Source organism: Pavona decussata, unplaced genomic scaffold (assembly GCF_977016875.1).
Source record: "Pavona decussata unplaced genomic scaffold, jaPavDecu1.1 SCAFFOLD_156, whole genome shotgun sequence".
Lineage (NCBI taxonomy): Eukaryota > Metazoa > Cnidaria > Anthozoa > Scleractinia > Agariciidae > Pavona > Pavona decussata.
Genome location: NW_028145568.1, coordinates 6,595,001 through 6,608,624, shown reverse-complemented (window position 1 = coordinate 6,608,624; position 13,624 = coordinate 6,595,001). Strand labels below are relative to the sequence as shown.

The window sequence follows — 13,624 nt, the reverse complement described above, 5'->3', positions numbered from 1 at the left end:
GACATTCCCTTAGCAACATAACAATTGAGCCAATCAGAATTCAGCTGAATGCATCAGAATACATTGTTTATCTCGTGCCTCTCGCACTTTTTAAAACAAAGGCTCAGATTAAAACCCGAAGTTTAAACACACATTTGGAAGGATTAATGAACTCTTTGTCGCTTCAATTTTTTCAAGATCATATCTTATTAATATTCATGCAAAAAACGGGACCAGAGAAGCAAGTCCGGATAATTGAAAAGTCTGGATAATCGAGGTTTGACTGTACAATAAATGTACCCGCCACTTTTAACTAATGTGGAAAATTGTACCCCCCTCTAAAACCAGAGGGCCCCCCCCCCCTTCCCCTGGGTCGTAATAAACAATTGGTTGCTTATGAGAGTCTCAGGTATGGAAGTAGTGCATGCATAAATAATGTAGGCACTTTGCAGAAAATCCCCACCAAAATAAAGAAAAATAAAAAAAAAAAACCCAGCTGAACACAGAGCATCACCTAATTACCTTGTTTAACTCTCGATTCAAGTTACTTAACAAAGCTAATTAATTAAATCTCGAACAGGTAAACTTTCAATTTTTCGCATGATACAGACTGAATACATTCTGGATAGTCCCCGGAAATAAACAGAGTGTATTTGAAAATGTTCACTGTTTGAATGAAATTGAACTATAAAGCTTTATTGTTTTCCTGTGATATAACTTAAAATAAGCCCAAGCTTAAGACTTAGGCTAAAGGCTTTGAAAATATATCACATATACATATCACAGTTTATAACAAACTTACAAAACATAAAGTGTGCCATTTCTTACATTAAAATCGAAATTTATTAAACAACCACAATTAAAAAAGGTAAATTCAGGATCCAAATTCAATGTAATATGTAATGTAAAAGTTAATTTTTGCCTCGACGAAATCGCGCAGTAATACAATAATGGAATTTTACGGATGCAGTTTGAGTTTTAGGCAAGGCGCGAAATGAGTCACTTGTAAGAATGTTTTGCACAGAACGATAAATTAACTACACCGCGCAAATTGCTCAAAAGTCCATACGATCGCATGCCTGCATTAGATTTACAAAACCTAAAAGTTTCCTTTGCCCAACAATTCAAGGCTTACGCGGGAAAGAGATCAATTTCATCAATCGAACTTTGTGCATGCATGTGCCTCGATTAGTGTAACTTTGCTTACCTTGACTTGTTTTGCAACTCCAACAGCCGTGGTCGGTCTTTTCGGTTTCTCGTGTTCCTCAACATCTTCCAATCCACCTAAAGTTGCCCTCCTTCCTTGAGCACCCTTGAGATCATTCTCCGGTATGCCACCAAAAACTTGTCTTCCTCTAAACTTCGAAGTGATCGGAACCCCAGGAACATGATGTCTTGAAGTAACGTAAGTTGGATCAAGTCCCAGTAGATTTTTGCCCGGAGCTGTAGAGGGTCTTAGTTCGTCGAGTATATCAACAAATTCGTGAGATTCTAATGCCCCAGAAGCCGTTGAAGGGCGAACTTTTTTCTGCGATTTCCCTGGCGGCATTTTGAATTAATGCTGCTTCAGTTCGAACTGTTTTTGCTGCTCGCACGAGCGAGACACTGAGCGCTGATTGGCTGATTGGTTGCTAGTGGGCCCTTGACAACCAATTTGGTGTCATTAAAAATTAAGCAGCGAGATGGCGAATTTTCGTATTTTGGAGGGTCGGAGACTGAGCAGAAATTCCTGACTAATTAATTACAACGCAAAGATAATGCTTGTCACCGAAAACTTTTTACGCGGGATGCCCTGAGGGGGCATACCGTGTCTAAAAACGGGACGATTTCTTTTTCCTCGTAGCCACAAATCTGTATATTAATTTATTCATTAAACTCTCCCCTCTCCTACTCGGGATGTATTGTTCTGATTGTCTTCAACAAAAGCAGGCCAATCAAAATCCAGTCTTGTCCCTTATATTGCGAGGGAGGGGACCCACTCAGCCCTACCTGTGTGACGTCAACGCATCATTTGATATATTTATCAAAAACGGATTAAATTTGTGGCGCGATATTGTTAACATGTTGTGGACTCAAGTGTGCCCTTTTCAAACGGAAATTTCACCATTTTGAAGCGGTAAATCGAAAGAATAACTTCTAAGAAGCACTCGACATCTAAAACGGTGGAAATTGGAGAGTTCCTGGCGAAGGAATCGTGCTTTGTTTGACAGTCTTAGACGACGATTGCAGACAGAAAAGAGGTCATTGAGAAGCTTACGTTATCGCAATGGAATTCCCGCAATTTCCTTTGAAACCCTGAGCACAAGGGAAACAACGTAACGCGATCGTCGTGACTCAAACTATTCCATTAGCATACAGTTGGAATAAATGAATCAGCCGCAGCATCACGCGTAATGCCAGTATAGCAGGCATCTTGTTCTGTCTTGGCTCTCTTTTTTTTCTTTCTTTTAACCATCTATGTTTTAACTAACGAAAGTGCCTATGAAGTAAAAATGAACCGTTATGCTTATTTCAAAGTAAGCCGGAAATCGTATGACTGTGGGGAGGTGCCTGAAGACTGGAAAACTGCAAATGTCACCCAGTCTTTAAAAATGGGAAAAGATCTGACCCAGCAAATTACAGGCCAATATCGTTAACCTGTATAGCTCGTAATAAGCTAATGGAACATGTTCTGACTAGCCGTATTATGAAACACGCTTGCAAACGATCACAACATTCTATTACATCTACAACACGGCTTTAGAGAAGGTAGATCCTGTGAAACACAGCTGGTCCATGATTTAGCTGACAATATACGGGGCGGGAGGCAGACAGACGTACTGGTGAATTTGTGATGGACTTTTCCAACGCATTCGACAAAGTTGAACACCAAAGGCTTCTATTGAAGTTAGACCACTATGGTCTTAGATGGAAAACGAATCGCTGGATAGCGGCTTTTGTAAACTACCTTTAAAGCCATAATCAGGGATGGAGACCGTAACGAGAAATTGAAATGTTTTTCTACCCTTTCAAAATGGCGTCCAAATTTTAAAATTCTGCCAGGAAATATATTTTCGGTGCCCGCATTTAAGGAATTAGATTCTCACAACGAAAAGGTAACAATTGAAATATGACCGAGAAAGCTGGAATAAGCGGCATATTGATCACATGACTCTCAGTAAAGTCAAAAAGGCGCCAAAACGGTGGCGCTGCGTGAGTTGCTACAGTTGAAGACAGTTGAATGAATGAAAAAAGCTTACACTTTGCGAATCTGTTCTCAGACACGTAAGTACTACTTTTGCCAGTATGATATGATTCAAATAGTACCCGTAAAATGTCTAAAGTTCAGTTATTTGTTGTTTGAGAAAGTCTAAACAGCTTGGAAAGTTATGATGCTGCAACCAGTTGTTACGCAGTTTTCGCAACCTCTATATTGAGCTCTGTCAGCTCTCATTTTTTTCTTGCTCATGTTGAACTGGAAAAAGGGCTTTTTGCTGCTTGGAATCAAGTTCCGTGGCCATGAAAAAGAAGAAGCAAAACAACAACCGGCTACATGGATGGACTTTCTAACCAGGAAAAAAAACGCTAAAAATCAAGCTTATACCTTCCCACATTCGTAAAACCGCAGCCGGTTTCTTAGCTATAAACAAAGCCTATTACTAATGGCGGGCATCCTCTCTTGTGGCGGGATATAAAACAGTTGAGGATGCATTTGACTGTGACCGACACCGAGTTGAAACATTTGGATTGGCTTCTGGGTTTTATTCAAGATACGTACTTCAAAATAAGGTAAAAAAATCTCTTCTGTCATTTAAAGGCTGGTTTTCACTAGCGACGGGGTCGGAGTCGGAGTCGTAATCAGAAGCGTAGAGCTTATGATCTAGCGAAAGCAGCGTAAACGTAAGCGGAACGTAAGCGAAGGAGTCTTTAGCGGAGTCGGCAGAAAATGGAAACGTTCTGATTCTTCTGACTCCGATTCCGCCGCGCTTATGACTCCGCTTACGACTCCGATTTTTGATTTTCACTAGGTCATAAGCGCTCTTACGATTCCATCGCTAGTGAAAACCAGCCTAAGCTTAATATTTGTTTTCCCTTGCGCGGACATGCATGAAAACTTGTTGTTTGTTTGCTAGTTGTTTTGTTTCACCTCTTCAGTTCTTAAGTTCTCATTTTGCAAATTCAGTTATTACTGAGCTTATTTTGATGTTAAAGTTGCTAGTTTGATGTTGAGGAAATTTATCCTGCGAACTTGAAAATAGGAAAGAGTTTGAAAACAGATAAGAACGTGTTTACAGCTTTCTTGTTCCTTGGATGACCATAAAATCAACAAAATCATAAAATCATAAAATCATAAGATCATAAAATCATAAAATCATAAAAAATCATAAAATCATAAAATAAACAACTAAAAAACGAATTAAAGTCTTACGTGTAATACTTCTTGAAAGCAGTAAGCCAACAGCCGTCATAAGAAGCAGTAAGCTTTTCGGCAAAAAGAAGTAATCGAGAAATTCACTTCTGACCGATGTTGAAAAATTTGGCACTGATCTGTGAACGAAATCTGCTCTATATTCGACAGCTTTTAGCTTGACTATGTAATTTTTTGCCAATAAACTGAATTACTTTTAACCTTTCGCTCGGTAATCCCTAACTTGTTTACCATTGCGTGTTTCACAGACACTCGGCATTAAAAGTTATTTGTGCTATACTTTCGCCGGCTTATTACGTAAAACCATACACTCGTAAAATGATGCATGAACTATGACAGTTCACAAAATTTGGTGGAAGCGCTGAATATTCATGCCAGTGAGCGCGTGGAAAACGTTTGAGACGATGGCCTTAACTCGTCTCCGGCTCAAGGATTTAACACCAATTTGAAATAAATGGTTGAAACTGACTTCTCGGATAAACGTTAAGGTGGCTTACTACAGTTTTAATGGAGTATAAGGGCACAACTTTTAACTCTTTTAAAAAAGGTTCCAAGACGTTTTTCCCTTCACTATTTACTGTTTGCTTAAGTCTTTTACGATTCTATGTGAAATTTGAACAATTAAACGTCAACAAATAGCCAAAATGAGCGACCGAGTATCCAATGAGAGACTGGGCACTAGTAGGTTAAGTCACGTTTTTCTCAAATTCTACCCGTATGACCCCACCTGAAAATTTCAGGAATAAGAAATTGGGTCTGATTTAACATTCATGCAAAGTAAAATAAAAATCTGTAAGACAGTTTTTGTGCAAACTAAGAGAATGTGAAATCAAAAATAGCTCAAAATCTGTCTTACAGATTTTTCAAAAATTTTGGCTCCAAACGTGATTCACCCGAACAAATCAACCGTGAAAATTTCATCATAAGTTGTACGGTAAGTTTTCGAGCAATCCTCGATCAAAGACAGGTTTTTACAACCTCGGACGAGAATTGAATTGCGCATGCCCTTATTTAAGCGCGCGCTCATGTAACGCCATGTATCGCGTGCGAGAAAGGTACCGTAAATTAGAGCTCTTTTACCAAATGTTTATCAAACCTTTTTTGCCATATTTTTTTAGCCCTAGGCTTGATTACATGTTTGAACGGAGTTTTGAGACTATCGCTACATATACCAAAGAGATTTGACGCCTTTCAAGTGCGCGGGTTTATGACGTGAGGGTGGCGTAATGTTTTCTAAAAATAGATTTTTTGGTACAACACATGGAGACGCGTGGACCCCCCACTTACGGTCTCCATCGCTGATTATGGCTCCTGCTTTTACTTATCTGTTTTTATCTACAGTCGAACCTCGTGTAAGCGACCACCCATATTGTCAAGGATATGTGGTCGCTTACGGGAGGTGGTCACTTACCAGAGGTCAAACCACAGGGGGTCGATATTTCGGGTAATTTACATATGGTAACTGCGAAGTGCCAGTGCTTATCAAAACCCATAGTAATAACTTTTCTTAGCTACAAGTATATTAAGACTGGTCCAAAATTATTCTAGGCAAAAAATCTGATTGTTTCTCACAAATTACTTAATACAGCGATTGAGACAATTATTGTGAAAGAAACGTTACTCTTTTATTACTCCAGGTGGCACTGTCTAAATTTTTCAGCGAACAGAACATAAGCAAAAAGATAAGAACGATAAAGGATAAGACAGTTTTTTTTTCCTGAGATTCAATTTGATTAAAGTTTATTTCAGTGTGGTATAGTGCACGTGTATTTTATCAATTGTTTCAATGCTAAGCTATATCGGGAAACACTTCCGGTAGTTCCGACTGTGAGATCTACGTCGTCTGCTGTAATGATGTAGCCTTAATGTTACAGCGACACACTTTTCGATTTCCGTCTTTGAGAGATTCAGCAGATTGTGCGTCAAGTGGTCGCCTACGGGAGGTTAAAAACAATTGAAAATTATAAATAGTCATCTCTAAAAGTGGTCGCTTACGAGAGGTGGTCGCCTACGAGAGGTTCCATCTATAGTGATTTGACTCGAAAACTTTTGGTATTTTGGAAAAGTAGTCGCTAATGAGGGTTGGTCGCTTACGAGGGGTGGTCGCAAAGGGAGGTTGGACTGTATTTATTTATTATTTATTGGTTCATTACCGCTGACCAATTTGCAACTGAATCATCATTTTTGATGGAGGCAAATTAATGGCAGATAGATAGATAGATAGATAGATAGATAGATAGATAGATAGATAGATAGATAGATAGATAGATAAATAGTGACGAATAATGGCGTTTTCGTTGCTGAAATGCTGAAATATCTTCTCTCGTTCCAGAGAAATTCAAGTTTTTATTCAAAAACTGATAACGTCACAAATCGTTTCAGTACAAAGTCAAAGATAAATCACAAAATCAAGGATATTTCAGGAAATTTGAGTGCTGTTGCTCAACCTTGAAATATTGGAAAATATACTTCCCTGACCTTGAAATCAGCCCCGGGGGGGGGATACTCCCCTATATAAGGTATATAGGTATGTGCCGCCCCAAAGGGTATGATTTTTGAGCCGTTTTGGTCTGAAGTAGGGTATAGATCTTGACAATTACGGTCTGAAATCGGGTCGGGTTTTTGGGGCGGGGAACATTTACGAAAGCTTACAAACATATTTTTCATCTCAGTACGTAACTGGAACGACTAACTGATAGCGAGAAAAAGAAATAGATAAACTATGTCATTCCAGCTTACTTTTGCTACTTGCGTCAACTTCCGTTCGGCACTGATGCACAATTATCAGGCCCCAGTTGTTCAAAGGCCGCCGGGATAACTTTATCCGCTGAATAAGGCACTCTTCAGCATCTAAAATATACTTCACGTCAAATGTTGTGCACGGTTTTCGTACATTCCCCAATTAAGCAGTGGTTAGAGTGTGCATATTTGCTTGTGCACAAGGAAATACTGAAATCTTTGCACAGATTGAAACTGTCGGATAGTGACTTATCCACTGGATAAAGTTATCCGGCCTTTGAACAACTGGGGCCAGGTCTGAAAACGGGTATGAATTTTAGAGGTCAGGTCTGAAAACGGGTGTGGGAAATGGCATGTTAAGGTGGTACTGGAGGCTAATTTTCGCATTTTTGTCACATATCTACATGAATCATATCCGTTGACATACTTGTTCAATTTTTATCATATTTTCACATGTAAAACGTTTATGTATGTAGTTCCTGCAAAAAACATTTTCAATATGAAAGAATGAAAGGAATTTGTGAAATTTGAGCTCTCAATGGGCGTGGTTGATATCTTCCCAATTCGTGTTTTCGAATGTAGCTTAAAGATAATTCATTCCACTTATTTAAGCTTGGGTCATCTGACACATATCATTAAAATCTAAACTTTGGTAGGAGTACGTCACAGAAAAGTCAAATGGAAACGAATTACCACTAGAAATGTCATCAATGCACCCTAACGAAATAGGCAATGAAGCTATGAGTCTCGCATTCGCAGCCATCTGACGTACTCGCACAAAAATTTTCCTTCACTAATGTAGTTTACGTCTGCCAAGTTTCTAGTCCATGCTATAAATCAATGAAGAGATATTGCACTGATCCAACTCCCACCTTTCTATCAACATGTATTTTTTTTCTCAAAATTGCGCTGGAATCGTCAAAAAATCAGCTCGAAAGCTTTCGTCGGCTTGGATTCAATGGCAGCCATGTTTTTTTACGCCTGTAATAACAGTTTACAGCGGTAAATCATCAAAAACGGTCCTTTTTAGGCCCTTTCTTTCCTTTTACGGGGTGCTATTTTTCCCGCGAAACCAATCAGGAGAAGCGATTAGAAACAATGACACCTCTGCATAGCAACGGCACCCGCAACAGAACCCCAACAGTGTGACAGCGTTGAATCAAACAGGCAAACACGTGTGATCGAAGAAGCTAGTTTAGAGAGGAAATATACGTTTAAAAAAAGGGAAAAGTATAAGTGATGCCGCCGAGAAAGCGGTTCCACGCTATGAAGGAGAAGTCCGGAAAGGCTAACGAAGCTTGTGGTTCAGGATCACAGTCGAGGATAGGGCTAGATTTTGATAAGTTGAGGGAAACTGGCTGGAGAATCACGCATTTCTCTCCTGTTTTCTCCTGGCTTCGAGATCGCCGTTAGACTGCGAGCAGTCTGTGTCTTCTCCTAATTTTTGGAGTGCGCATCTAGCGCACGATAGATCTAGCGAGCGGCGAAGCCGCATAATTTTACCGTCACTTTTCGTGCGTGATATGAGGGGGGAAAGTACGGCTGCTCGCAGTCATAGATCGCCGTTCGTTGGATTACGCAAGGCGACCCGTATCCGTTCGGCGTTCCAGCAAACCTGAAAGAAAAATATTGGAATAGCGTGTGCTGTTGGGTAGTTTGCTAGGTGGTGAAAATAAGAAATAGCGTTTATTCGTAAAATTATCGCGCCAAGAAGCAAATTGCGATATTACTACAAACGATATTAATCATGTAATAGACTGCTGAGATGTTCAAATTACCGGTTTTGAGGAAATTTCCGCCGTCAAAAGCGTCCATGTTTCCATTTCCTAAATTGTCACCACTGAGTTGATCGCAAAAGATGATGTCTTTAGCGAAGACAATAATTTTATTTCATCCATCTAGAGATCCAGAACGGTCTCATCTTTCACGTAAAAGAGAGCACTATTGACAGATCTCTCAACATCATACTCTTTGGGGAATTGTACACGAAGACAACACAAGGATTTTCACAGTAGGCAGTCCGTGTTTTTTTCCGCGAAAGACCCCGTAGAAACCAAACTTCTCTCGCCTATTACTCGTGAACGCTTCAGTCTTGATCTCTGAAATTTGGCGTACATGTCCCATTTTAAGTAATCTCCCATATGTTTAAAAAAGGTCATGATCCGAAAGATCCGATTTAGCCTCCAGTACCACCTTAAGGTCTGAAATAGGGTCGGGATTTGAAGACCCGGGCGGCACACCCCCACCAAGAATTCCGGGGAGTATCCCCCCCGGGAAATCAGCCTTGCTCTTTTTTAGATTATTTGTTTTACAATTTTTTTGCTGATTAGATCCTTCACTACAGGATCCAGTACTTTTATTTTGTCGCGGTGGTCCTTGCAAACACAGTTAATTACTAGTTTTTCTGCTCAAACTTGGCAGATTCGACCATCACGGCGTTTTTAAACCACCTTCAATTTATGCTTTTGTCTATCTATAAAGCCTATAAATTGAACTTTTTTTTTATATTACCGCTAATGAATGGTATCACATTACACCAGTATTGGAACAACTGTCTTATTTACCCGTAGAGCTCGGGGTTGAATATAATACAAGATTACGACACTACTCCAATCTACCTTAAAGATCTAATCCACCAGTATGTGCCTATCCGCAGGGTGAGGAATCACATCGTTTGTAGTATATATACCGTCAGGGAGTTCGTTATGCAGGAGTTCAAGCATCGTGATATAGGGTTCCACTGTACCTGCTTTGGCCTTAAATCGACTTTACAGTATCAGCAGGCCAGCGCTGACAGGGCTGGCATTATTTCATATCGGGTCAGTGAAAATCATCAACATCAGGCGGTCTCATCACTTTTACTCCATTGCCAAGATCTGCTTTTCACGCATAGTCATAAAGGCACACAAAAATATAGCCTGTGAGAAGGATCCCAAGTGGGGTATAGGGCGAAAAAAAAAAAAAAAATCGGCGAGCCGAGCGCCAGCGGAGCTCGATTTTTGTCTTCGCCCTATACTCCACTTCGGAGCCTCTTCACAGGCTAACAAAAATATCTCTGTATTGTGAGGCACCGTTGTTGTTATTATTGTAAGATCCATTCCAGAGAAAGGACAGTTCTGAAAGACAAAGGTACGATAAAAGGGGGATGCAGACGGAGATGAATATCCTGTTCTCGGAGCCCGCGTTTCACTTATTCAGAGGAACGCCCTTGAAAAGTAGAGGCTTCATATATGAGCGTAAGGTAGAGCGACGGGGATCACGGGAAACTGCGCGTACGGTTTGCACATGAGCCTCCTGAAGCGCTGGCGCGCGAAGTTCAAGGATGGTGGCCGAACTGAAGGTTTGTGATCGTTTCTTCCCAAATTTTTCGACTTCACACTGTTTCTACATGTTTCTCACTGCATATTCACTTCGCTTGTTTTCTTTAAATATTTATTCGACAGAGACAAACTGAACGACGTGCAAGTTTTCCAGTTCAAACATGGTACGTGTAACTTCTCTTTCAAACTTCAAGTTCGTCTGTTTCTTGAATGGTCGTTTGTTGTTTAATTACGGTAAGAATACCAGTTAAGTTTCTTTGGTTGCGTATATTGTGTATTTTATGCGCTGTTTAAGTTTAATTTGTTTGGAGGTCACGTTAATATAAGCTTATAAAGTTACATCAATCTTACTTTAGGTTCTGTGATGTATTTTGAATTGTTTTGAAGCAGTGTTGAAGGAGAAGACTAAATTTTCTGAGCTTCATGTTTCGATAAACGGTACTTTCTAGTTGTGCCATGGAGTTCGTATTGGACTGAATTTGCAACCAAACTGATTTCTGCACAGTAACCTTCTAACATCCTTGCGTTTGTTGAAGTGCCGAACAAGAGCATTAAAACGATTTCCCCTGTTGGGCGCCGCGGCATCAATTCACGGACTGTGTGGTAAGTTGCTTTAACCTTGCATTATCTTAAAACTGCTCTTAGCTAATCACTGCAGATAGCCAAATTAACCTTTCCAGGTTTATTAAAATTCAAAATATTGTAAAATTGTCTGTGGTTCAGGGGAAAATAATGCAGGGATTACAGGATACCCGGCCCATTCCGAAGGCAGAAAAAAATCTACTGCTCCTGCAGTCGATGAGTACTAAGCTAGTAGAACCCGTGGTGCTTTAGTCCCACAGTTGGGTAGTTAACAAATAGATTCCATTTTGCCGTGCGTCTGTACTGTGATAACGCACAGATGACGTCAAAACGTGGCGAGAACAAAGAAGTACGCTACGAGCCGCAGGCGAGTAGTGTGACTGATGTTCTCACCACGTTTTGACGTCCTCTGTGCGTTATCAGAGTACAGACCCACGGCAAAGTGGAATCTATTTGTTTTATGCAATAACCAAGACATTTCAACACATTTCGTGAGCGGGCATCGCGTTGCCTGAGCTGAGTCAAAACCTTTCCAACAAACTCAGTTTTAGACTACAACACACATGCAATTGTGATCTTCTTAATTAGAGTATAATCCGAAAGAATTTCACTAACAGTTTTTTCAAAACTAACCTTTATTCCAGAAGGAAATCCTGACCCCAAAATATTACAGCATGTAGGTCGTTTCACTGCGATTTGCAATCGATTACTCGCCATTACCGGATTTTTATCGGCAACATATTGCGACAAATATTTGCTTCCCTTTCACGTCACAACAAAGTTCTAGCTTTCCTATCCTGTTTGAGGTCACTCTCAGCAGTCTTTGTCCAATTTTTTATTGGGCAATTTTCCTTTCCTGCGAAAATTTGCCTGTGTTTGTCTGCTACTCGTAAAAACAGTTTGCAAAAGTTTGTTGACCAGTCGCACTAGCTGGACTCTAGACTCTGATCAATCATGCGTCTATACTCTAATCACACACTCCTCTAGACCAATCAAAATGCAAGTTTTGCACAGTTCATTGTATAATAATGAGTAGTTTAATCTGAGGTAGTACAGCTTGTGCTCCTTTAGTCCCGCAGTCCGTTAGTCGATGAATATTTAGTCTTAGTACAACTCGTGGTCCTTCAGTCCCTGCAATCCAGTGGTCAATGAATAATAGGCCATTTCCGAGTTGCTTTGAACCTATTGTGAATGCAAGACTAGGCACAAAGTTTTTATTATGAAAATTAGTTTTCATTCATATGCAAACAAAACTAATTTTCATATGAAAAGCTTTGCACTTAACCTCCCTCTCATAATGAGGTTCACAGCAACTCGGAAATGGCCCATTCCGTCTAAGTTAGTACAACTGGTGGTCCTGCAGTCACGCAGTTGATGAATATATTAGTTTAAGTGCCTTTCCGCACTGGCAGACAAAATAGGAAACTTTTGTCTTGTAAAAATCCGGGCAAATATTTGGCCGAGGCAATTTTTGTTTTTAAAGTTTGTATCTGCAATTGAAGGTGTTTATACTTTACAGTCTCTCCAATCTGTCAACATTGTTCAATATAGTAGATATTATACTTTGTTATTTCGCTGAATTAATTATATTTCGTGCTTGACATGTCTTTTTGGCTGAAAAATGGAGCACATTCAAATCCTCATATTTTTTGCTTGCATTTTGCTTTCCAACCTTGCTCAAATTAAGGTAGAAATGCTGCTTATAATGTGCTTAACATTGAGGCATCAAATTCCATAAAACCGATTTCCACCGGAAGTTAAATTTTACTTTGATCTACAGCATATTGCTGCCGGTGTAACCACCCGTTGCGATATTTGCGTGAATGGTCTTTCTATAGTCTTCGAATATCCTGTATTTAGTGGAAGAACTTGCATTTGTTTGAGTACGACACTGACATAAAAAGAAGACAAAAGCTTTAAGCTACACTTTAAAGTGGGTAAAGGTCTTAAAATCTTCCAGCGAAGCGAATATTTGGAGACGCGCTTGTTAATGTTTCAATTCGCGAGTCCGTGAATCACGCTTCATGACCTTCCTTTTTGTGTCTACGGCTTCTAGAGAAGCGTAGACACTATGTCATCGGGTTGAGTGAAAGAGTGAAAGAGTGAAAGAGTGTAAGAGTGTAAATGCCACAGGAATCCCAAATGGAATCCTATCGAAAGCCGACGCTAATCCTCGACTGACCGAGATCTAAAAGGTAAGCGATTGTATTTCCGGATCAGGACAATGGCGACAATACGGTAAATGATGTTTTCCGATGTTGATTTGCTTTTTACGAATAGTTTAAGTGATAATTTGAACCAGAATTCTGTAACTTCTGTAATTTTCATCGCAAACGTGCCCGAATTTACTGCGAGTGACCGCTTTGAACAATCACGGAGTGTCTTCAAATTTTACATGCGTGTTTGCACGCACGCAAAAAAAACTGAAAGTTTTGGCCTCTAATAGCAAATGCATCGTTTATTTCAATAAATTGTTTTGTTGGAAAAGCTTTTTGTTGATTTTTGTGTCTTTGTCAATTCATATATGCGTTTGAGAAGCGACAAATGCGTAATCAAGGACAATTTGCTTAAGCGGGTTGAAATTTGATATGCCAAA

The 13,624-nt window shown here is 39.8% G+C and overlaps 2 protein-coding genes across 14 annotated transcripts in view; one reads left to right on the top strand and one right to left on the bottom strand.

Moving 5' to 3' along the window:
- The window catches only part of LOC146465574 (cilia- and flagella-associated protein 337-like), a 52,491-nt gene extending 50,881 nt beyond the window's left edge, over nt 1-1,610 (bottom strand). The window contains exon 1 of the mRNA XM_085128620.1: nt 1,187-1,610. Within this exon, the coding sequence (XP_084984746.1) occupies nt 1,187-1,528 (342 nt within the window). The 5' untranslated portion in view covers nt 1,529-1,610. The remainder of the gene's footprint in view (nt 1-1,186) is intronic.
- Nucleotides 1,611-3,282: 1,672 nt separating this feature from the next.
- LOC146465570 (uncharacterized) overlaps nt 3,283-13,624 on the top strand; it is a 45,652-nt gene continuing 35,310 nt past the window's right edge. For 5 of the 13 annotated variants that reach the window (XM_085128483.1, XM_085128477.1, XM_085128476.1 and 2 more), the window contains exons 1-4: nt 3,283-3,747; nt 10,219-10,466; nt 10,570-10,610; nt 10,952-11,049. In XM_085128483.1, coding sequence (XP_084984609.1) covers nt 10,449-10,466; nt 10,570-10,610; nt 10,952-11,049 — 157 coding nt within the window. In that variant the 5' untranslated portion in view covers nt 3,283-3,747; nt 10,219-10,448. Of the gene's footprint in view, nt 3,748-10,218; nt 10,467-10,569; nt 10,681-10,895; nt 11,050-13,624 lie in introns of those variants that run through there. The other 8 variants (XR_014868252.1, XM_085128484.1, XM_085128479.1 and 5 more) reach the window with 8 other exon arrangements.